The sequence below is a fragment of the Tursiops truncatus genome, chromosome 10, assembly GCF_011762595.2.
Source record: "Tursiops truncatus isolate mTurTru1 chromosome 10, mTurTru1.mat.Y, whole genome shotgun sequence".
Taxonomy (NCBI): domain Eukaryota; kingdom Metazoa; phylum Chordata; class Mammalia; order Artiodactyla; family Delphinidae; genus Tursiops; species Tursiops truncatus.
This window is the reverse complement of record NC_047043.1, coordinates 101,412,215-101,436,940: the sequence shown is the minus strand read 5'-3', so window position 1 is coordinate 101,436,940 and position 24,726 is coordinate 101,412,215. Positions and strand designations below refer to the sequence as shown.

At 51.8% G+C, this 24,726-nt stretch overlaps 1 protein-coding gene across 5 annotated transcripts in view; it reads right to left on the bottom strand.

Moving 5' to 3' along the window:
• Positions 1 to 24,726, bottom strand: part of RUVBL1 (RuvB like AAA ATPase 1) — a 49,062-nt gene that overhangs the window by 12,500 nt on the left and 11,836 nt on the right. For 3 of the 5 annotated variants that reach the window (XR_012323956.1, XM_033865543.2, XM_073787781.1), the window contains exons 4-11: positions 18,158 to 18,309; positions 14,729 to 14,818; positions 13,812 to 13,961; positions 12,126 to 12,189; positions 10,862 to 11,060; positions 6,203 to 6,305; positions 2,525 to 2,616; positions 1,415 to 1,606 (exon numbers count right to left, since the gene is read on the bottom strand). Coding sequence is in view for 4 of the 5 variants with exons in the window: in XM_033865543.2 (XP_033721434.1) it covers positions 1,447 to 1,606; positions 2,525 to 2,616; positions 6,203 to 6,305; positions 10,862 to 11,060; positions 12,126 to 12,189; positions 13,812 to 13,961; positions 14,729 to 14,818; positions 18,158 to 18,309 (1,010 nt within the window). In the remaining variant the exon portion in view is untranslated. Of the gene's footprint in view, positions 1 to 1,213; positions 1,607 to 2,524; positions 2,634 to 6,202; positions 6,306 to 10,861; positions 11,061 to 12,125; positions 12,190 to 13,811; positions 13,962 to 14,728; positions 14,819 to 18,157; positions 18,310 to 24,726 lie in introns of those variants that run through there. The other 2 variants (XM_073787782.1, XM_033865544.2) reach the window with 2 other exon arrangements.

Genomic DNA, 24,726 nt, shown 5'->3' with positions numbered 1-24,726 from the left:
GATCTCCCTCAGGGGCGGGGCCACAGAAGATCCATTTTGGCAGCACGAATTCGCTTGGGGCCTTCTCAGGGCCTGGCGGCCCTCCAAGGGCTGGATGGATCCCCAGGCCTCAGCCCTCCTGCCCGGCCTCCTGCACACGCTCAGGTGATTGTCACTACATGGGGAACAGCGGTGCTGGCCGGCTTGCATTAAGGTGGTGATTAGATCAAGATGACCATCTTTGTTTGGTCCCCTCTCCCACACACAGTAACAGCAGGAAGACCCTGCCCGTGTGGCACTGCTGCTGGGCTGAGCCCTGCCTCAAATGAGCAGCACTGCGCTGGAGACAAGGACCGGGCCTGGCACACAGCACACTGTGAAGTCTGCCAGGAGCTCCACTGCCCCTCCCTCCCAGTCGCAGTGAGGGGGGCCCAGCAGAGGGACACAGGAGCCAACTGACAGGGATCCCAACGGTCAAAGCTGGAACAATTTGAGCAACAAAATAAAGGCATATTGGATTATAACCCAAATATATAATAAATTTCCGTGAGTCCATCCTGATAGAAATGACTGAATAAATGAGCAAATGGGGAGAACAGGTGACCTCAGCCCTCCCGGAGGTGGAGCAAGCTCCCCTCCCCTCTGTGAGGGCTGTGCTTAGAGACGCCTTCCCAGAAGGACAGTGAGGAAAGGGAGATGGAGAAACCCAACAGCACATCCTCAGCCGGGTGATCAAGGTCAACACAACAGCCGTGAGCCTACCGGCGGCCGCACCTTTGACAGGACGTGATGGAAATGTCCCTTTCCCTGTGCTCTTCCTCCCAGTGACCCTCAATCCCAGTTTAATTATGAGAAAAACATCAAACAAGCCCCACTGAGGGATATTGGACAGAGTACCTGACCAGCACTCCTCAAAACCGTCAAGGTCATCAAAGACAAGGAACGTCTGAGCAACTGTCACAGCCAGGAAACCACAAGAGACATGACGACTGAATGTGACGCGGGCCCTGGACGGACCCTGGGACAGAGAGGACAGCGGATCACTGAGAAAGCATGCACAAAGCACAAGGACACGTGCTGCGGGCTCATCGCACACGACAAACATGCCACGTGGCTGTAAGATGTTGACAGCAAGGGACCCCTGCACCATCTTCACAGCAATTCTGTACATCTCCAGCTGCTCTAAAACACAAAGTTTACTCCTTAAAAAATTAAAAGAAAAGTCAGACAGGTATCATCAAAATAACCTATCAGGGTTTATTAGAAAACACACCAGATAAGGCAGGGTTTCTTCAAAGCAACCACGGGATGAGTCACGATAACTTAAAAAGAAACTCTTCCACACTAACTGACAGCGCTGCCACCCGCCCGAGTGGGGAAAGCCCAGCCCGGGGGCAAGCCGCCTACCCACAGGCCAGAGCGGGAGCAGGCCTACCCGGAGTCTCCGCGCAGACGACCCCGGCCGTCTCACTTCATGTACTTGTCCTGCTGGTCAGCCAGGATTTTGGCTGAGGACTTGGCGTCGTAGAAGAGCTCACTGATCTCCTCGACGTGCTCCTTCTCAATGCCGTCCTTCCCGTTGATCTTGGCCAGCAGGTTGGCCGGGGTCAGCAGCTGCACCGCGTACCTAGAGCGGCCGGGGCCAAGGCAGGTGTGAAGCAGGGCCACGGATGGGAGCCCCCTCCCCAAGTCAGCAGGTGCACTGAGGGAGCTGCAGAAGCTTGTGGCAGCTGCTGCAGACACAGCAGACAAGGGGAGAGTTGCACTTTTCAGAGACCTGGAGTCATAGCCTCACCAGGGAGGGGCCAGAAGCCACCGGCATGACGTATAAGCCCTGCTCCCGGAACCTGTCACTGCCTAGAGGTCCTCCCCTCCAGCAGGAGGCCCTCCACCACTGCTGGGAAGGGACCACAATCCTGGATGTCTACAGCGGCAAGCAGGCAACGCCAGGGTCCAGATCGGGACAGGGACCATGGCGGAGAAATGAACACACAGCCCCATGGAAACAAAGGCCCCAAACAAAGGCAAAAAGTCCAGGAGTTTCTGAAAGCACCACTCCACCCAAACAAAACAGCCTGCATTCTGCTTCAACCTTAGGAGCGAGGAACTGACTCAAAGGGAAACGGCCAGGCCGAACACTGTGAAGTCATGACTCATAAGCAGTCAGGACACTGAGAAGGGTCACCCTCCAAGCAACTGGCTTCCGGCCGCTGGTGGGCAGTCAGGAGAGCCACCTCTGCCTGTGCTCCTCCCCGCCCAGCAGACGCTGCAGCACAGGGCCGGAGCAGAGGGGCTGTCTGCCCTGCACCCGGTCTCCGGTTCCGTCCATCTCCTCCACGCAGGGGGCCACCAGGCAGAGCACGCGCTCCACCAGCAGGACCGTCTGCTACAGGACGGGGGGGACTTAACCTGTCGCTCAGCTTTCTCAACACCACTGTCTAGCTGTGCTGCACCTGCCGCAGGATGAGACCCACCATCCTGGAAGGGCAGGCACGGTCCCGCGCCCTGGGAAGGCGCTGGTGGGGTCCGGGCACGGCCAGCTCACCTCAGAGTGGTCTTGGTACCGATCTCCCCCAGGTGGTTCAGCGCCTCCTCACTGATGTTGATTCCCTCTGTCTGGGCTCGGATTTTAATGATCTTTTGGAGGAGAAACACTGTGATCAACAGTGACAGACCTCAAGTGTTCCCATCCCACCTCCTAATAGCACAGATGCCCCAAGCGGGGCCGGTGGGGCAGAGCCGACCCCGCGGGCGCTGCTGTCCTCGCACAAGTCGGGGGCACAGCCCCACGCCGACTGGAAGGCAGCTGGTACCCCGAGGTGTGCACCAGGGCGGCGCTGCCCCTGCACCCACCCTGCCTGCCCCGGCTCCCTCAGCGGCAGCTAACCTCCCCAGCAGGGGCACCGCCACCTCTAAGCACTCAGGCAAGAAGAGACACTTCTTATTTGCTTGACAAATGCGATGCTTAAATAAAATTTAAGTTACTTTTAAGCATTTACCAGCTCTCATAACATCACTGGGAGATATCTCATCTGTCAAGAAAGAAGAGGCTGACGCTTGTGCAGTTTGAGATCCTGGTGAAGTTGGAGGGGAAGCAGGCTGGCGTGGGGACACGGTAACACAAGTGGCACCAGGATCCTGCAGGCGCACAGCACTGAGTGATAAGGGGCAGCGGGATAATGATGCTGTGTGTTGTGGAGCTGAGATAACTGGAGGGCTTCGAGCCTCATATAATACAGGAATTTTTCACTTTGGCAGCTTCGTAAACAAGTTATCAAGAAGCCCCTGTTTAAATTAAAGCCATAAACACACCCGGGATACAGGCGTGGAAGTGGGAAAGACTGGGCCCCCAGCCAAGCCTCACAAGGGGAGAGGGACCAGAGGGTTAGGAGGTGGACACTTCAAATGGGCGTTCGGCTCTCAGGCAGAGACCCCGAGGGCAGGAGCTGCAGGGGTACGGAGGTTAGCGTCTGGTGACCCTGGTTAAGGGGACCCCGCGTGGCAGCCGCTGTCAATGAGAAAGGCCCGGCTCGGTAGGAACCAGGTCCCGCAGATGTCAGCAGTGAGCGGACGGGGGGCCGAGGTGGACGGGCCGGCACGTACCAGGCAAGGTAGCCCCGCTGCTGCAACCAGCGCCGCCAGGGCTGAGGCCTGGGTGCTGGCAGGAAAGGCTCTCATTTCGTCAAGAGAGACCAGAACTCAGATTTTTGTATGAAACGTCCTGACTGCTGAATGTTGTCAACTTATTTCAACATTTCACAAACACTGCACTGGCCACATCTGTTCAGCCAGGGGGCTGCCAGGTGTGACCTCTGTCAAAAGAATCTTAGTACGTGCGTGAGGCGTCCACTGTCTGGGGTCCAAAGTGAAATGCAGCTGAGCAGAGACGTTACTGGACGGGCACAAGGACGGCAGGGAAAGGAGAGAGCAGAAGGCTCCAGCCACAGGACTCCCCTCCGGCCATGACCGTCACAGCGGGGCAGCTCTGTGCTCCCAAATAGAAAGAGCTTCTCACCCACAGCTGGGATGACCAAGGAGTCCCCTGGGGGCCTTTGGAAACTCTAGGAGATGCAAACATTGGGTTCTGGAACCTGGTCTGGGGAAGAGCACCAGCCCGGAGCATCTGGCCTTCGGCGAGCCACGGTGACACTGGAGGGCTGTCAGGGATGCTCTGCTCTCATTCTCTCTAGAGCAGGTCAGAGCAATCCCAGGAGCTCCTGTCTCAGACCGCTTGGAAACGGACAGTTCATAAATTAGATCTTTAATCATTTAATAACCTGCAGGGATAGTTTATGAGGGTGTTGGCGCTGACGGCAGAGTACACAAGTTACATTTACTTTGCTTTTTAAAAAACTCACCCCGGGCTCCAGTAAAAATGCTGATGTTGTCCCCTGAAAGGCACGAACAAAGCGGTGCTCGTCTGGCAGCTGGTCTATCCTCTGCTAACCCCAGAGAAAGCCCGAGAAGAGACCCCCTGGCCGAGCCTCCAGACTCTGGGGCACAGCGCACGTGCCAGGGACCTAGGACCGCGTGCTCTGGGTTTGTGAACAGCAGCCGTGACAGCCGCACCCCCCCAAGTGGCCGTCACTGTCTCCCTCGGTCCGCACGACAGCCTTGAGCCGAGGGAGCTCATCTCCTGGTGAACAGAGGCCGCGAAGCACCGCGGGGTACAGGCTGGGGCTCCGGTCCAACAGTCCGGGTAGGGAAGGGGGCAGTTTCTCCCCTGCTTTGGCTTCTGCTCCTCAGCAGTGAAAGCCCTGGCTTCAACCTAGCGTTCATCCAAGAGCAAGAGACCATCACCTGGTGACAAGGCCCCAGCCACGAACGCCATCTCCTAACTGACACACCCAGCTGCTTCCGTGAACTAGAACCGCATGGGTGTCCTGTCTGTGCTGCTTATGCAGGGAGATCTCTGGCTCCACACACCACCAGCGCTCCTCGTGCTGGTCAACAAGACATGCCAGCAGGGGCCAGGCCAGACGGGCCGCGGGCAGGCAGGGGAGCTGCTGGCGCGTGTCCAGGAGCGGCCCTCTGAGCTCCGAAAGGAGAGGCTAGCTGACCAGCTACCACAGGGGCTCCACTCCCAGATGAGACACCTCTAGCGGGGAGGAGGCTGGCGGCAAAGCGATCAAAAACACAGGCTTCAGGATCAGACAGCCTGGATTCCAGTTATACGTCCTGCCACCGCCTAGCCACTGACGAGCTGTATGAGCTTGGGCAGGTTAACCAGGCTAAGTCTCAGTGTCCTCCTCTTTAAGAATGCCAGTGAAAACAGTTCTCCCTACCTCGAGGTGACGGGGGATCAAATGGCCCAGCACAAGGTCTAACAAAGACTGCCTGTGCTCTGGTGAGGAGAGGGTCCGGCAGAGCTCACCGAGATGTCAGTGCAGCCCTGGGCCACTCCACGGCCCCAGCTGTGGCCACATGCTGACCCCCACAGTGAGACACCTATGCCTCAGCAAAACCGTCTGGGGCAAGGGTGGGCAGAGTAGATGGCTGGGCTCTGCAGGGCACAGCCTGGCTTTGCGTCCTGGACTCGCCACTCAGTGACTCAGCCGTCAAAGGGGGGAAACGACTGCCTGGAAGCATCAGAAAGGGGACTGGGGCTTCCAAGGGTGCCGAGGCACTGTGGGACACACATGGGGTCGACGAGGCCAATCCCATGCATCCCGCCAGCCCCCGCTCCCAAGCCTCAGCCAGACTCAGTTCATGCAGGGCTGAGCACACGCTACGTGGGGCGCTGAGCTAAATGCTCCCCTGTGCACCGTCATGCCTCTTCCTGTGAGCTTAGGTTGGTGTTCTCCATTCCACACGCCCTCTACACTTGTGCTGCTGTTTCACTACCATCTCCACAGCCTCGGCAGCAGCCCGGGCAGAGCCTCCGCTAGGACTTGGGTTCTGCGCCTGCCAGAGGTGCCTGTGTGGGTCCTGGCGGGCCAGCGCCCAGGCTAGAGCCTCTCACTACATGATGTTCTGCAGCCTCTTTCCTAGAGCTGGTGGCCTCCCTAATGGCTGTCACCAAGGCGATTTTCTCACTGTCCCTTTCCTAAGTTTACAGGAAGGGATGGAGTAGAAGAGAGAACAGCCAAGGCCACAGGCAGCTGAGGTTTTGTGCCACTTCAGGCCACGTGCAGTTGGCTCACACGCCGTTCAGATGGGGGGCCTTCCCGCTGGGCATCGGGGACACGGGGAGCGAACGAGGGAAGAAGGGGGTGGCGCTCACCTGCTTCATCTCCTGCGGGGTGTACAGCGTGGCCCGGATGATCATCACTCGGTCCAGAAGGTCAAGAGGGATGCCGTGGGGAGAGGCGATGTCCTCCGTGCCCCTGAAAGGCCAGAAGTGCCACATCGCTCAGGCCCCTCTGAGACCAGAAACTGGACACTGGAAACAAGGCTGAGGCCCTCATGATGACAAAGCAGCTAGTTCTCGCCCTGAGAGTCAGAGGCAGCACCGCAGAGGACACAGACTACTAACTCAGGTGGTGTCAGAAACAACGTCATTATTTTAGCAAGTATCAACACCACAGGAAATTTGGGGAGGAGAAAAAAAGCCACCTAAAATCACATTAAAAATATTCATATAGGTATTTGCCAAATTTTCGTAAGTTACACTATGTATGTATATTTTTTCTTCTTTGCTTTTGTCCATGTTGCTTCAGTCTTAACAGACCATCAAGTGTTTTACTTAATTCAAACCGTTGGGCATTTAGGTAGTTTCCAGTTGTTGCTATTATTATTCACGGTGTTTTGGTAAATAATTGTATGCATGCAGCCATGAACGTTTCCTCAGCAACTCTCACAGAGCGTGACACTACTGTGAGTATCTCCTTAATCAAACGAGTGAATGAACGAACGAATATCCTAATTTACGCAGCTACATGAGAGATCTGATCCCATTGCACTGTAGCCAATACTGAGTATTCTAATTCTTAAATAGTTTGCTGTGACTTCCTGGTGGTGCAGTGGTTAAGAATCCGCCTGCCAATGCAGGGGACACAGGTTCAATCCCTGGTCTGGGAAGATCCCGCATGCCGTGGAGCAACTGGGCCTGTGCACCACAACTACTGAGCCTGCGCTCTAGAGCCCTCAAGCCACAACTACCGAGCCCGCATGCTGCAACTACTGAAGCCGCGCACCTTGAGCCCATGCTCTGCAACAAGAGAAGCCACTGCAATGAGAAGCCTAAGCACCGCAAGGAAGAGTAGCCCCCGCTCACCGCAACTAGAGAAAGCCTGCGCGCAGCAACAAAGACCTAACGCACCAAAAAAAAAAAAAAAAAAAAAAGTTTGTGGGCTTCCCTGGTGGCACAGTGGTTAAGAATCTGCCTGACAATGCAGGGGACACAGGCTCAGGGAAGATCCCACATGCCATACAGCAACTAAGCCCGTGCGCCACAACTACTGAGCTTGCACTCTAGAGCCTGAGAGACACAATTACCGAGCCTGCGTGCCACAACTACTGAAGCCCACGTGCCTAGAGCCCATGCTCCGCAATAAGAGAAGCCACTGCAATGAGAAGCCCACGCACTGCAATGAAGAGTAAACCCCGCTCTCCACAAAAAGAGAAAAGCCCGCACGCAGCAACGAACACCCAACGCAGCCAAAATAAAAACAAATAAATAAAAAAAATTATTAAAAAAAAAAAGTTTGCTGCTTAAAGGTGTAGAAAAACGAAGAGTATAACACATCGTCTGATTTGCATTTCCTTGATTACTAATGAATCATTTGAATGCTTTCCCTGTTACTTCATTTCGTTCTGGGAACTGTCCCGTCACGTCCTTTGCCTGTCGTTCTCTCGAATCCTTAGCCAGACCAGAGGAGAGCGGCCCGAGAGAAGAACCCCGCCAACCCACCGGGCCGCAGGGCGGCAGCTCCTGATGCGATGAGGGCTGGGCCAGCCTGGCGGCACGCGGGCCTACAAGCTCAGTGAGCTGAGCCGGGCCTGCCTCCGCCTTCAGGAGCCCATCAGCACCGAGGCTGGCCTCCCCAGCGAGACCAGCCTGCAGTCTACGGTCAGAGAACGAGGGCAGGTCATTTGCAGCTAACCTTCAGTAAGTTTCAAAAATAAGTAAACATTCTAGAAATATAACTTCAGTAAAAGAAAATCTATCTGTTGAAACTCTATCCGGTCAGTTGAACTGTAAGTGTATATTTATTGCTGCACGAATAAAATGTCCTGACACATGCTACAACAGGATGAACCTTGAAAATGTTACGCTAAGTGAAAGAAGTCAGTCACAGAGGGGCAAATACTGTATGATTCCACCCATAGGAAATACGCAGAAAAGGCAAATTCACAGAAGCAGAGTATATCTGAGATTACCAGGGGCTGGGGGAAGGGATATGGAACTCACTGGTTAATGGGGACAGAGTTTCTGTTTGAGGTGAAGGAAAAGTTCTGGAGATGGATGGTGGTGATGGCTGTACAACATTGTGAAGGTAATTAGTGTCACTGAACCATACACATAAAAATAATTAAAATGGCAAACTCTATGTTATATACATTTTACCACAATGAAAAAATTCAAAAAAAGAATAAAATGCTTCATCAATAATTGTTAAATCTAATATTTAAAAATAAGTAAGACCTTTCCAAACAAAAAGGAAAATAGTAGCAAATATAAAATATTAAGATACCATTAGAGAAAACAAATCTTTTCCATCAACAAATATTTCTAAAACTAATAACGAAGAATTATTAAGATGGGGGCTTCCCTGGTGGTGCAGTGGTTGAGACTCCGCCTGCCGATGCAGGGGACACGGGTTCGTGCCCCATTCCGGGTGGATCCCACATGCCGCGGAGCGGCTGGGCCCGTGAGCCATGGCCGCTGAGCCTGTGCGTCCGGAGCCTGTGCTCCGCAACGGGAGAGGCCACAACAGTGAGAGGCCCGCGTACCGCAAAAAAAAAAAAAGAATTATTAAAGATGAAATTCTATCATGATTCAAATATTAGTATATTTGGTATATCTGTAATCTTCCTATTAAACAAAATAACCTTGAAAAACTACATTTAATTTTTAGTTATTTACTTCTATTTAAGCCGTGTGTCTCTCCTTGTTTTAGGTCCTATTTAGGAATTCTCTTGGGAAATGTTTAAAAGACCTCAACTTGCCGTCTTAAAATACCCTCAACTCTCTAACACTCACGATAAATTAACTTCAATTCAGACATAATAAAAAGTCTAAAGAAGAAGAGATTAGAGGAAAAAACACAAAAGAACAGAATTTATAAGAAAATGTTAAAATTTTTTCTTATAGTTTTGAGTCCATAAAAGTAAAAATTTAAACAAAAAAACTCTGCTTAAAGACTGCTAAGCATTTTTCAGGAATTAAAGACCAAAGACTGGAAATTTGTCCAAGCTATGAACCTTAGGTACACAGTTCCTTTCAGACAACATATTAGTGAAAAATAGTTTCTGGAACTCACATCCCTCTGGACGGGGATGGGGTCAAGTTTCCCAGGCCCCACTGGGCAAGCTGAGATCAGAGCCACCTTTCTATGCACTTTTTTTTTCCCTAGATGGGATGAGACTAAGAGAAGGACTCCGATCCTAAGATATCTTGGTCCTGCCCTAAGCTGCCTGGCTCTGCGGGGCCTGAGAGGGAGGGGCGTCTATCAGCAGAGCTCCCTCGGTAGGGGGCGCCATCCGCCCAGGCTGAGCCCTTCCGCCAGCTGTCAGACTGAAGCCAGGCAGGCCTGACCAAAGCAAAGCCCAGGAAGCTGACAGGGCCTGTGCGGCAGGGACACCAGGCTCACCAGGCCACGTGTCCAGTTTCCAGATGCTGCCCAGGTAGCCAGGCTCCCGCTGGCTGAACCTGGTACAAGCTGCCGGCCCTTTAAGATTGCAGAAGACACCTGTGATGATGACAGGCGGTGGTCTTGTCAAGACATCATCACAGGGATTCAAAGAGGGGATGCAAGATGCTGCCGCCACAGGCACTTGCATCGTGCACACAAATCCTCTTTCTGAGCGAGAGTGATCACCTGAGCAGGGGCCTGCCCCACAGTCAGCAGCATGGCTTCTGTATAAGCTCAGCAGAGACAAAGCTCCTCCAAGGCAGGTCTAGGTGAACCAGCAGTCCAGGCTCCCCACTAGCTTTGGCTCCAGCTCCGTGCCGAGACCCTCAAGGGCCTTGGGGTCTCTTTCCAGATTCCTGCACCCCCCTGCTACCAGAAGCATGTGGCCTCCGGGGCTCTGCTGCCCTCACTACTGTGCTGCAGGCTTAAAGAGGGCTCTGTACCACCCCCTCATGCCCTAGCACTGCTGAGACCAGGCCCCAACACTCAAGGGAGTGCAGAAAACCAGTGAGCCAACTACTGGGCACACTGGTGCTTAGGCTCGAGAGCTGAAAAGAGGGCGAGTACTCTGGGATCCCTTCTTGAAGGTGGACCTAAGGGGGTTGGGTGGGGGGAGGTGCCAGTGTGGCTCCAAGAATGTCTGGGCCAGAAAGAAACGACTGGTTTCACTGTCAGAGGCCTGGGTTCTCATCCTAGCTTTATGACCAGGGGCACACCACGTTGTCATTCTGTTTCCTCTCTGAAAAGTGAAGGCAAGACACACACCTCCTGGAGCTTGGAGGAGGTCGGAAGTTAACACAGGCCATGTCGCCAAGGGCTGGCCCATCTGACCTTACCTTTGCCCACTCCAACCGGATGACCAAGACACACCCCAGTGGAACCCCAGTCACGACGAGGCCCTCATATGCAGAAACAGGATGGCTGCTGCGCTGGTGACCGTGACAGAGTGAAGTCAAGCCACTCTGCTTCCCTCGAAATGAACACGACCACCCCTCACCCTCATCCTGACTCACGACACTACGGGATGAAGGTGATCCTGGAGGAACACATGAGCCCGGGCAGAAGGTGGAAAAGCCTCATGGTACCTGATGACACAGTTGCCTCGGTTGGACGCAAAGATGACGATGGGGGCAATGGAAGACTCCAGCGCCCGGTGCAGGTAGGTGAAGCACTCGATGTCCAGCATGTGGACCTCATCAACGAACAGCACCCCCGGGACCAGCTCTGCCACGCCCTGGTCGATGTACTTGTTCACCACCTTGTTAATCTCCCCTCGGAGTTTATCTAGGAGTCGGCAAGGATGGACAAGCAGGGTCAATGCCAGGTGCGGAGGCTGTCGCCTTTCTCTTCTCTTCCACCCGAACTCAATCCAAGCCTAAGTTCAGGGCCGGGTTTGACTGCTAGCTCTGTGACCCCACAAGCAGGCTATAGCCCCACTCCAGGCGTCAGTTTCATCTGAAAATAGGGTTAACTTTACCTAAAAGTCACAAAATTGGCTGCCTCCCCTGAGTTGTGTTTTGTTAAGTTTGTAAATGGCTTTTACCACATTCTGCATGTCTGTCACACTCCCCACCAGGCCTTATTATCTCACACCCCCAACCCAGGAAGAAGGGAGCTTTCAGATGCAAATTTCCCTGTGCTGCACTCAGTGAATGACCCTTTCTCTTGGCCCTGTGTGACAAAGCTTCGTTAATTAACTTTCAATCAAGTACTTGGAGGAAGGAATAGGGTGCGTGCAGAATCCTCTCCGGAGGGAAACCTGTGAGGAATGACAGGTTCTGAGGAAAGGCACCATCTCAGAGCTCTAAGAGGGACAGAGCCTCTCAAAAGCTGAATAACCGTCCAAGGTCACAGTTCTCATTGTCCAAACCAGCGCCTGTACTAACAGCAGGAGGGAGCAGCCCACAAACCGGCACCTTCTACCACAGCCATGAAGCGGGATGGCCAAAGCTGTGTTAAGATAAGGACGCTGCTCTAGGCAACTCTAATAGAAAGGGCTCAGATCATGCCACTGGCTGAAACTTTAAAGAAAACAGAGCTTTAATGTTTAACATTTTCAGGTGACAAAGCTATAGGTGGTAATTAGAAAAAAGAGGGGCATACCAGTTAGCAAGGGGAGCAGGTAAACTACAGGCCCACGAGGGGCAGCCACACTCCCGCCTCGCCTGGGGACTCCATGTGCTGCAGAAGCAACGTGACCCGTGACAGCCTCCATCGGTGGGATGAGCGCGAGGACACCGAGGACAGCCACACACTGTCAGGGGGGAGAAGTGCGCCTCCCGACGCACTCGCCAGGCTGGGGACCGGGTCCGTCAGACCCCAGGCCCCCAGCTCTGCTTCTTCTCTCACCTGTGATCTCCGTCTTCTTTGGCTTCATGAGCTGGCCCATCATGGACAGGATGTCTTGTCCCCCCTGCAGAGGAGAAGACTCAGGAATCAGTCCTGCTTCCTAAGGCAGCTGCAAATGCCTCATCGGCACCCCCCAACCCCCGTGCCCCTCGTCAATTGCCCCACGTCAGCTCGTCAACTCGACAGGGGTCCTGAGATGTGGAGACCCTGGGCACCTGCACTGGAAGCTTGAGGAGCTTCTCAACACAGAGGAGTTTTTAAGAGGCTCCCCCGAGCGGCCAGAATTAAACAAAATGCCTTTGTGGGAAGAACAAGCTCTGTGGGGCCGCCCCCCCGACCCCGGCCGTGTCTCTTCCCAGTCCCGGACGGCTTCACCCCACAGGTCTGCCAACTCTTCCCTGGGCATTCAGCTCTTCTGGACTCAATTCGAGCCCACCTGTCAGGAACCACAGTCTGTTTCCTGGGAAGCCCCTCCGTGGGGCGTCTGACCCCAACACTGTCCTGCTGCTCCAGCCCCCTGGGGACAGACGCATGGACTCATGTCCCCCCCCTCCTCTCACTAGGCCCGGCTACCAGACTTGCTCGGAGCCCAGGGCCTGTCCCTGCAGCTGGCTGACCCCGCGCAGGCTCACCAGCTGGTGCACCCACCTGCCAGCCCCTCAGTGCAGGTAGCAAGCAGTCAACATTTCGTGATCACCTGCTGTTTCCAGGCCCTGGGACACAGGTGCTCCCTGAATGTTCAACAGTGAAAGGGAGCTAATGTTTCCCAAATACTTGCCGGGCCAGGTAGGAAGTATCATGCCCTTTCCACAGAGGAGTAAACTCAAAATCAGAGAGCCCTAAATCACAAAAACCTGAAGACCCGAAGTGACTGTCGGCCGAGCCCACAGTGTTGGAGCCACAATCCCGGACTCCACTTCGGTGAGACTCGTCAGGCGAGTGGCTCCCAGCAGGCTGGTTTCACAAACTGGGGGGAGATTCTTCAGCAAGCTCTCTGCCAAGGCTCCAAGGGACAACACCCATGGATCAAATTTCAGGTTAGAAAGCCTATTCCCTTGTTAGTGAAGAGGTGGCCTCTTTTAGGACGAAGAGGAAACCAAACCCAAAGACCACCAGCAGGGAAGAGTCGGCTTCTCTGAATTGCACATTTCCCAGAGATGGCATAAAATCATCCTGTACTTTCCCCACATTTTATTAGTCGGGACACAAGCATCCATCTTCTGCTCGCATAAGGAGCAGGGACAGTTCCAGCTCAAAGCTATAAAACTGGGGATTCTGCTAAGCAGAGGGAAGACACAGCTTTCTCAGGCTCCCTGAAATCCTGCAAAGGGCTCAAAGAACACTCCTGCCCTCTGCCATTCACACCCAGAGCAGCCCAGGCCCGAGCGGCGTGCTGGAGAGGAGCCAGGGAGAAGCTGGCCAGCTCGGGGGCCAGAGGCTGGGCTGGGAGAAGGAACAATACGCAGGAAACCATCTGTGACTAGAGCGTTTGAAATGCAACAAAGGAGCCCCTCGTAGCTCTTGTCCATGTTAATTGCTGAACATTACAGACAGAAAAGGACTGCCTGCCCTAAGAAGCAGCAGCAAGACTGACAGTTCATCCCGGAGCCTCCAGCACACAAAAGGCTCCCGCGCCAGCAGGGCCGCCAGCGGGGCCAGCTTCCCGGCGGTAGCTGGGGGCAGTACCTGGGGCCGTGCGTTGGCCACGTCCAAGTCATGCAGGGTCACGTCCTGGATGATTTCCTTCTTCTTGTGCACGTCCCCCTTGGGCAAGGGGACGTACTCTTCAGCTTCAAGGTCGAATTCGGTGGCGTAGGTGTCACACCTGCCCTGCCTCTGCAGAGAGAGCGAAACCTGAGTGCCTGGCGAGCTCCACTGCCAAGTCCCCAAGCGGCACAGGGTGAGATAAAAGTCTCAGGTCCCACTGCGGCCTGACAGCCGCCTTGACAAACTGCAAACATGGCCTCTGCTTCCCTGCTGCCAAGAGAAGGAGCTATCTGCCCATCGCTGGGTTCCAAAACCCGGCTGAAAACACCCGATACTCTCTCCCAGAATCTTCCCCCTCTCTCTTAACTGTATGCAATTCCCGATAAAAGGCAAATCCAGTAGATTAACTGGAGACGGAGGGGCTGTTCAGACTCTTTTGTAGGTGGGTGATTTATTGTATGATATGAGGTATCATGCTCATCCATTAAACAGTGAGGAACTCTGTACAGGACACTGGAAGTCAGATATAAAAAGAATGCCAGCTGATGCAGCATTCCTTTCCACATGCATAGATCTTGGGAAGAAAATACCAAAGAGATAAAAGGAAGATTAAGTACCCTGCACATTTCAATTTGAAAATGACTACAGTTGTTTCGCGTCCTCGCCATTCTCCCCCTCTAAACAGGTTTTGGTATTTCTCTAACAGACTGTCTGTTTTAATCATGAGAAGGTTAAGGAATGCAGATAAAGGGAAAGCAAACTCGACTAAACATAAAGGGGCAACTGCTGCCCTTCCAGCAGCATCGCAGCAGACACGGTGCCCCTTCCCACGCACCCCGGACCCCCTGAAGAAAGCAAGCCGCCTCCCGGCCACCCGGGTCTCCTCGTGGCATTACCTTCACGGCCCCACTGTTGGCTTCGATGTAAATCACATCTCCAGCTTCTACTCGCTCTTTCTGCAAACTTTCAAAAATGCTGGGGTCCAGCTTAAAAAAACAAACAAACAGTGAACCAGAGAACTATAATCCACGTTGTATTTATTTCTGATATACTGTAAGGTAGTTTCCTCTATGAGAGCTGAGGTAGCTAATGACCGTATGGAGGGAGAGAGGGAGAGAGCGGGGGAGGGAGAGAGGGGGAGGGGGGGAGAGAGAGAGAGAGAGAGAGAGAGAGAGGGAGGGAGGGAGGGAGGGAGTGTGTGGTGTGTGGTGTGTGTGCGTGTGTGTGTGTGTGTGTGTGTGTGTGTGTGTATGGGGGAGACAGGCTTTGGGGTTTGAGTGTCCCAAAGAGAAGGCAGGAGAGGGGCACAAAGGGAGACCTAAGCTCCTCCTTCCTTTTACTCCAGAGGCCGCAAACTGGCAACTATGGCTCTGACCACTTGCAGGTGGGGCCCATACTGTCCATGGGACCAGAGGCCCTAGCACCCCTTCTGAGATTGCTTTCCCTGCTTCCATCCTTTGCCCTCCCCACACCGGCCGGGGTGGCAGTTTCTGCACCGGAAGCACGGACAGAACCTGCTTACTCTCCATGGCTGCCCTTCTGTGGGCCCATGGTTTTAGACAAGGCTCTCTGAGCTTCAGTTTCCTCGTCTATATAACAGCAGCCAGCTGTGATCACATCATAGATGTGTAAAATTCAAAGAAAACATAAAAGCAGGATCTTTCCCAAGCCAGTCGATTCAAATTCCAGTGTTTGCTCCCTTGGGCCCACCTGTTTACATCTCCAGAAAAGGCAAGTAGCACATTCTGGGAACTGTTGCCTTCTCCAGATCATCCAGACTCAGGCCCCCTCAGGTGATCAATGTTGTGGGACAGCATCTTTTGTACAGAGTCAGTATTTAGAAATGTTTCTCTCAGTTAGATTTCAAAGGGAGCTATTACTCTCAACTCTCAAACAAAATTAAAGAGTAAAACCTTCCCAGGACTCAGCAGAAAAAGCAAGACATAAAAGAACACATACTGTATGATTCTATTTGTATGAAATGTTCAGAAAAGGCAAATATATAGACAGCAAGTAGATTAGGCATGAGGTTTCTTTTTGCAGTAATGAAAATGTTCTAAAATTGGATTGTGATGATAGCTGTACAACTCTGTAAACCGATTAAAATTCCTTGAGCTGTACACTTAAAATGGGTGAATTTTACTAAAAATGAGACCTCAATGAAGTTGTTACAAAGAGTAACCAGAGGGAACCCAGGGCTCTATCTCCCTGGTGGGATGGGCCCGACGGCTCCTGGACCACTGCCATGAGCATGAAGACGGGGGTGGCAGGCCCCTACCGCAGGGCTGGGATGAGGGAGGCTCTCCATAAATGGCGGTACTTCCTCCTTCACACGTAAATATTCACCGAGTATTTGAACTCCATCTATCCAAACAGCTTGTACATATGCTCAAAGTGCCTGGAAGCAAAACATTCATTTTGGAAGCAAAACATTCACCCTTTTGTTATTTTCTTAAAGAAACTGTGCAAAACAGCTTTGTGGGTAGCTAAAATTTAAACTGCATATCTTACTTTGTATATCCTATATTGGAGAGTACACTTCTTTTTTTTGCCTCCAACATTTTTGTATCAGTTAATTTCCCAAATGAAGTGACTGAAAATGTAATTACTGAAAGGTGGTAGACACTACTAAGAAATCTAATTACTACAGAATGGGAGAGATGAAGGGGGAGGGTTTTAAGAGAGGTATTTGCAGAGGCAAGCTCCTGAGATGGGAAACGCTGTTAGGATAAAGAAAAATGGTCCTTTGAAGAAGTGACATTTTTATGATCTCCATAAAGCAGTGACCAAGAGACCACCTTACAGAATCAAAGAACAATAAAATCGCAGAGGAGAGCAAAGATGGGGAAATTATACGGTCAATCTACCACAGTTTAGATAGGGAGGCCCAGAGAGCTCAACTGACGTCTAAAGGTCACACAGCAAGTTGGAGGGCAGGCAGCATAGTGGTTAGGACTCAGAGAGTCCGCCCTGCCACTAACTAGCTGTGTGATCCGAGGATGACTGCTTAACCTCCTCATGAGCCTCAGTTCTTTTATCTGTAAAATGAGGGAAATTACACACACACACACACACACACACACACACACACACACACACACACACACAGAGATTTGTTGATGCACTTGGCCCAGGGCCTGGCACATACAATAAGTGAGAGCTGTGAAGAAAAGGTTATTCATTGTTATCAATAAGGCAAAGCCACAATAAGGCTGCCCCATCTCACAACAACATCAACAGCTACCACTTCTTAGGTAACTGGGTACCACCCCCAAAGCTACAACTTTTATCCTCACAATAACTCTGTGAGGTAGGCAATTATTATTCCCATGTAACAGATAAAGAAGCCATCGCTCAGAGATGAAGTCACTGCAGAAGGCCACACTGCAGTGAGCGGCAGACTCCAAACCCACGCTCCCCGCCAGGCGTCCCTGCTGCCCGCCTCCTCCAGGCTTACAGGACAGGAGTGGGAGGCTCACCCAGGGCCTCCCCGACTGCCACCGCCACACTGTCTCCGGGACCCTGGCCTGAGCACAACCGACCACTGAAGCCACCTCGGGTTAATAGGGCCCGACACACAAAAGGGACTGCAGCCGGGACTCTGTGTTGGGCCACTAGGGAGTCCGCTGTCATCACTCTTCAACTCTTACCAGATCCCTCAGTGCTGCTTTTCCTGTGAGCACGAGCACTGGAACCGAACAGCCAATGCCCAGGCCTGTGACACACGGTCACTGTGTGGGACGCAGGATGGCACCACACAGCCCAGGCCTAACATACACAGCTCCCTCGTCAACAAGAAAAGAAGAGGGCTTCCCTGGTGGCGCGGTGGTTGAGAGTCCGCCTGCCGATGCAGGGGACATGGGTTCGAGCCCCGGTCCGGGAGGATCCCACATGCCATGGAACAGCTACGCCCGTGCGCCACAACTATTGAGCCTGTGCCTGTGCTCTAGAGCCCGCAAGCCACAACTACTGAGCCCGCGAGCCACAACTACTGAGCCCGCGAGCCGCAACTACTGAAGCCCACACGCCTAGAGCCCGTGCTCCGCAGCAAGAGAAGCCACCGCCGTGAGAAGCCCGTGCACCTCAACAAAGTCCCTGCTCTGCGCAACTACAGAAAGCCCGCGTGCAGCAACAAAGACCCAACGGAATCAAAAATAAATAAATGAATAAATAAATAAAAAGAAGAGAAGAAGAGCCACGTCTTTACTGAGTCCTCCGTGTGCCCGCCCTGCCCGACACGTGACTCTGTCGGCCCTGTGCACAGACAGGTCACGCCGCATGGGGCGACCCTGGGGCAGAGCGACGGCCCACGAGCAGGCACTCACTTTCAGCTGCTTGGTCCCCTTGGCTGTCTTGAGCCCTATGATCACGTGGCTGATGGTCTTGCCGTAGCCCCCCATGGGGTTCTCCGTCTCACATGGGGTGAGCTCCGTGACCTCGCCTTCGTATACCTCCTTGGTCTCCTTTATCCGCAGCCCTGGAAGAGAAACACGGCAGATGAACGAGCCCTGGTGAGAAGCACGACTCCCTCTCATTCTTTTAACAGCCATTTTAGCCATAAAGCCTTCACGTCATAAGAACCAACGAGTCAGCCTCACCCGTACTTAACCCTGGGTGGGGAAGCACTGCCCGCACACACGTAGTGGAGGAGCTGCTCGGAACGCAGAGAACTGTTCTATTTCACCTTCCCAAAGGGACCTTCTAGGTTCAGATCTAGAACTAGACACACAGGCCATCGGTCCTCAAAACTGTTTCAGACAACTGCTACTCCTCCAAGGGGGTGAAATTTCGCTTAAGCCTCTAATCCTGTCTCTGAACCCAAACCATCCTACTCCGCTGGAGCAGCAACTACATGGGCCTTTGTTTCCTGCACTTTTGACTCTTGAAGGAAATTTTTAAAACCAGTGGAGTAACTCACCACACCCCTTCTGACACCATCAGGCCTGAGCAAGGCATAGGATAATAATGAGAGGTCCGTGCTGAGAGCAAGGGACAGCCACCCCGCCAGGCATCTGGGCCCCGGGCTGCTCCTCACTGCACACCCCAAGAAGAAACACCCAGCTGTCATTCACGATTTGTAGCGGGTGGTTCTACAACTCTTTGCAATTCATCTCCAAAGCAAACCGCCCCCAATAATAGAGCATTTACAGTTCTTAGATTAGAATACTGTAAAGGAAGGCAAACTTCTCTCTCCTGTTCTAAACATCACCCACATTAGCTGTTCAATAAATGTTTGTTGTCAAGTTAATTTTTAGAAGATGGCCTCAGTGCCCTCAAGTACAATGTTTTTGCTGCCGGAAGCATCCTTCCCTCCCTTTGGCCTCACAGACTTCCAGGTAGAGACTTGCCGGCTCTACAGAGCTACCCTGACACAACCCTTCCTTCTTCCTCACCCTCCAGTCACCACCTGGCACCCTGCGTCTCCCCGTGCAGGGACCTGCAGCGCCGAGCGGCCCCCGCGAGACTGTCAACACCTGGGCTGAAGGCTCAGCCCCACAGGCACACGTGAATGGACGGGCCAAAGAAGTCACTTAGGGGTGAGGGGGTGTTATCAGGCAGACCATCCAACACCCAAGAAATCTGCCTGCAGATGTGCCTGCAAGTTCTGTATAAGGCCCACGATCTCTTAGGAGGGCGCCACGGGATGCTACGGCCCCTGCACCGCGGCACCCCCAAACTCAGCACGAAAACCCAGGCCTTGTCTGGATCAGACGTTTCTTCCCCTCATGCGATACACGCATGTCTCTGCCTGCTGGCCCGGGGGACAAGAAGAGTAGCTAGAGAGGGTGTGAGCAGCTTCTGGAGTTCTAGTAAGGTCTGTTTCTTGATCCGGGTGCTGGTTGCGTGAGTGTGTTGACTCCATGAAAACTCATCGAGCTACAGTTACGACTTGTGCTCCTTTCCGTATGTGTGCACGTTATGCTTCAATAACATTTACAGTAACTTGAGAAAAAAAGGAAACGGGGTTTTTCTAACAAAGCAATGGTAATCATCAGTAACTGAAGTTTTTCTTAAAACAGGAAGACAAATGCACATCACCACGCCAGCTTCTCTGAAAACACACATAGCACATACACACTCCTGCACAGACTCTAATTCCCGAAGTCCAGGTCAAGAGACACAAATGGCTTCCTCCGAAACCACAGCCATGCCACAGGTAAGTTAGCAGCTATTAAATCTATTTTCAGAGGATTCTAAAAACGTCAACAAGAAAGCCATTCTAACTCACTGTGCCTGCCATCAGTTCAAAGGTGAGGAGGGAAGCATCCTCGGGTCAGATCAGGTGCAGATGGGCTACAGAAGGCACCCCTGAACTTAGGGGAAAGCTGGCAGACCACACCAACAATAAACTAAGAGTCAAGGCTGCCGCAGCTCTTCGCCCTTAGAAGCAGCCCCCCACCCGGTCCAGAGGGTTGGGGCCGGGAGACAGCAGGAGGGCCGTCAGCCCCGAAGCAGCCGTGGAAGGACTCTGTCTCCGCTTCGCAGATGCAACCGTCAGCGCCAGCGGTGAGGCGGAGAGTCTATCCCTCTTCAGGGTGGACCCAGGACTGGGGTCCAAGTCTCCAGGACCCGTTTCCTCCGATCCTACCGCAGGGCCTTTCTCATGAAACTCGCCCTGTCCTTTCGCTTCCAGTTAGCATGTACCCACAGTGCTCACCACCCACTTTCTGCCAGCCCTTGAGTACGACCCCAGTCTCTATCTAGTTTGTATTTTGCCCAAAGGTAAAAATAGAAACATAAGAGAAACACAGATTTAAAAGATAGAAGACATTTCCCAACCAATCTACTATGTAGACCTTTATTTGTATACTGATTTGCATAATAATACTATAAAAGAAACATATTATGACACAGGACAACCTGAAATGTGAAGATTAACTAGATATGTGATGATATTAAAGAATTTACTGTTAATTTTTCCTAGGTATGAAAATGGTATTTTTTTAAGTCCTTCTTTTTCGGAGATACATAACTGGAATATTTATAGATACGAAAGCAGCTCTGCAATCAGATGGGACCATGGGGGAGGTCATCGTACCACTTGACCACTTCTTGGGTACTTGATATTTTCCAAAATAAAAATTTTAACAATGGAAAAAGAAAAAACAACAAAATACTACTCTACAACCTCCAGAATCACTAAAACTAAAAAGACTGGCAATATCAAGAGTCGGTAAGGATGCCGAACAAAAGGAAAGCTTACACTGCTGGTGGGAGTGTAAGTAAATAACATGGTATTTATTGTCTCCTAAAGTTGACTACATGAATACCTGTGACCCTGCAATTCAACTCCAAGGTATATACCCAAGAGGCCTGAGTGCACATGTGCACCAAGGGACACAGTCACACAGCATCATTCTTAGTTGCCAAACACTGGGAAAAGTCCCATGTCTACCTGCAGTGGGAGAGGTAACTGCACTGTGGTGTATTTGCACAATAGAATATCATGGAGCAATGAGAAACGATTATGGCTACCCGCAGCCATAGGGCTGAATCTCAAAAATGGAAAGATAGATGTAACCATACAGATGCTCTGGGGTATTGGCAATAATCTCTCTCTTGACTGGGTGCTAGTTTCATGGGTTTTCAATGTATAATAATCCACCGAGGTATACACTGATGTTCCATGCACTCTTCTGTATTTGTGCACCAAACTACCAAGTCACTTTAAAAAGAAATACCTAAGTAAATAATACCAGTGGGCCCGGGCAAAAGAGGACCACTGCTGGCTTAAGTTGAGGGAGCACGGCTCCGAACCTCTGCTGGACCCACTCACAGTTCTCACCCTGCACACTCACCTGACAGCTCCTACAATTCCTCCCTCCTCGACTGCACTCAGACCATTTGCCTCCGAATCTCAAGGGGTGGGACCCTGTCATCTTTATGAGTTTAAAGCTCCCCAGATGTTCCAATGTACAGCCCCAGCTGAGAGACACTCATCTAAAGAATGAGTGAAGAACTCTGTTCTGCTCATGACGTGGAGCTGTACACTACTCTGCGGGTGGGAAGCCCCGTAATGGTTTGGGTGTCCTCACCACCAAGCCGCCTCTGTCGTAATAGGGAAATATCCCAGTGGCACACAGAAACACTGCCCGTGGTTCAGACATTCTCGGTCACTTCCCACCTTCAAACCTGGTCATTATCCTATCACTGGGTTGTTTGCCTTCTTTCCCCAGAAACCCAGTCAGGGCAAAGACTCTCAGATATTAAAGTTTTACTCCACCTTCCTTTAATCTGATCACCTACAAATGGAAGTCTTGGAATAGTCCCAAAAGAGAGGCTGCATTTCATTTCTACCTTACCTAATGCTTAGTTCCTGAACATCAAGACAAAAATTTTCCAAACAACATGAATTGTGACAACAGAAGATTGTGACAAAATTGGAAATTTCTGTACTTTTAAAATTAACTTGATTTATTTTTAAATCAAAACTTTTATATCCCACATAGATAAGTTCCTTCAAATGGAATTGCTTCCCTCTATTTACTGGTAGACGACTGTAACATGAAATTCCTTGAGTAGGGGAAGAAAGGCATTCCCGTCTCTCACTAGCCCCCATATTTGTTTAGAAGTTGCTCTGTGCTGACAAGCAGGCAGGGGATGTGGGTGATGGACAATGAAACCGGCTGTTAGCCAGGAACAGGGTCGGGCTGGCGCTATCTCCAGCAATGACATCGTGAACGGCACAGGTTTCATCTGCTGGCTCAGGTTTCTACATCCCTGACAGGGACCTTCATCACGCCAAGGAAACAGCACAGACTCCTTGCTTTTCATTTCTGGGCAGCTCACCACTTCCTCCCCAACCCCTCCGCCACTTCACAGGAATTCAAAGGCAGAGGAAGACGGGCAGGGTTCCTTTTTGAAGATAGTCAATGGCCTGTCTTTTTACTCTGTGTCAGGATCAAGAAATTTCTCTTCACCTTGCTGCCATCAAAAGAACCGCATTGTCTCGTCCCCTCAAAAATGGCAAATCACAAAACAGAATCCCAGGAAATTTATCTCTATTTTTTCAAATTTTAAAGCATGTAAGTTAACTTTAAGCAACCCAAACATATGCATTCATGTAAAGGTGCGTTTTGTCATCTTTTATCAATGTCAGAAAAAAAAATACGTGTGTGTGTGTGTGTGTGTGTGTGTGTGTGTGTGTTTTAATTTTTGGCTGCAGTGGGGCTTCGCTGCTGCGTGCGGGCTTTCTCTAGTTGCAGTGAGCGGGGGGGCCCCCCTTCATCGCGGTGCGTGGGCCTCCCACTGCAGTGGCCTCTCTTGTTGCGGAGCATGGGCTCCAGTCACGCGGGCTTCAGTAGTTGTGGCACGTGGGCTCAGTAGTTGTGGTTCGCAGGCTCCAGAGCACAGGCTCACTAGCTGTGGCGCACGGGCTTAGTTGCTCCACGGCATGTGGGATCTTCCCGGACCAGGACTTGAACCCGTGTTCCCTGCATCGGCAGGCGGATTCTTAACCACTGTGCCACCAGGGAAGTCCAGAAAAATATTTTTTTTAATAAATAAAAATACATTTAAAATGTACTCAGATATTTGAACTAATTGTAACACCTTACTTTTTATCTCATTACTTAAGGAGTTAAATAAAATCTGTCACATGTTCATTAAGTTTTCGAGAAGTACTCAGAAAGATTTTAAACTAGGAAGGGGGCCCTCTGAGCCACTTCCACTGTTATTCCAGATACAACACCACGAGCTGAACCTCACAAAGAAAAGGCTGGTAAAGAAGCAAGACACAGCACCTAAAGTAGGTTCCGCTCAGATAAAGTTTATAAAAGGGGCAAAACTAAACCACACTGCCTAGGACACACACCCGGGTGTACAGGGTTATGACTGCCACAGAAGCCACTGCCACACCACTCTTGCGCTCTGTGGGGGACGTGTAGGAAAGGTGAGGGGCTATGACCTGTGAGGGCACGAGCCATGTCTGTGGTGCCGCCCGTGCTCTGTTCCTTGAGCTGAATGGTGACTGCATGAGCGTCTACTTCATTATTGTTAAACTATAGGTATTTTTACACTTTTCTATGTGTATGTTATATGTCACTTTAAAATAGGCACAAAAAAAAGAAATCCAGTGTTTCAACGTAAAAAATATTTCCAGTAGGAAATACTTTGCAGTTTAAAAAATCCAGAACTTAGCCTATGGACAGAGTGCACAGTTTCTGGTTTCTAAACCAACCTCTAACAAGAGTCCCCAAGTCCAGTGCTCACAGGGCCCTGGCGGGGACTGTAAGGCAGCAGAGCGAGTGCCACAAGGAGACCGGGGCGAGCTGGTACAGGCTGCTCTGCTAGGGAGGGTGCCTGCTTCGCCTGGACCACCGCGGCTGCCAGGGAATGAAAGCTTCTTTCATTCTATGGGACATCTCCCAATTTCCAAATACTGGCAACTCACTCAAAAGTTATTAAAAAACACTGTGTAAACCAAACATCTGTCTATCGACCAGACACAGACTGAGGGCTAGAGGCCTCTGTTTTCTTCTACCTGCTTCAAAGTGCACCCCTTCTCTCATTCAGAAAAACGTCACGGAGCACCCACCGTGGGCCAGGAACTGGGGCTACACTGATGAACGCGGCCCACTACACCCACAGCGACATTCAACAGATGCCCAGTCTGCTCCTCCCCATACTCCCACCTCCAAACCCGGCAGCGCCTGGCACTCATCCTCACCTCCTCTCTCGTCTCTCTCTTCCAGCCCCACAACTCATCTCTCAGGAAATCCCATCAGCTCCACCATCCCACCAGACCCAGAATCCAACCGCTTCTCCCACCCCCAGCTCCACCGCGCCGGCCGACGCACCACCACCTCTTGCTCAGACTCCTCGTGGGCTCCCTGCTTCTGCCCTCGCTCTCCACACCCAGCCACAGGGACTCCCCTCTCCCATTGCTTCTCCC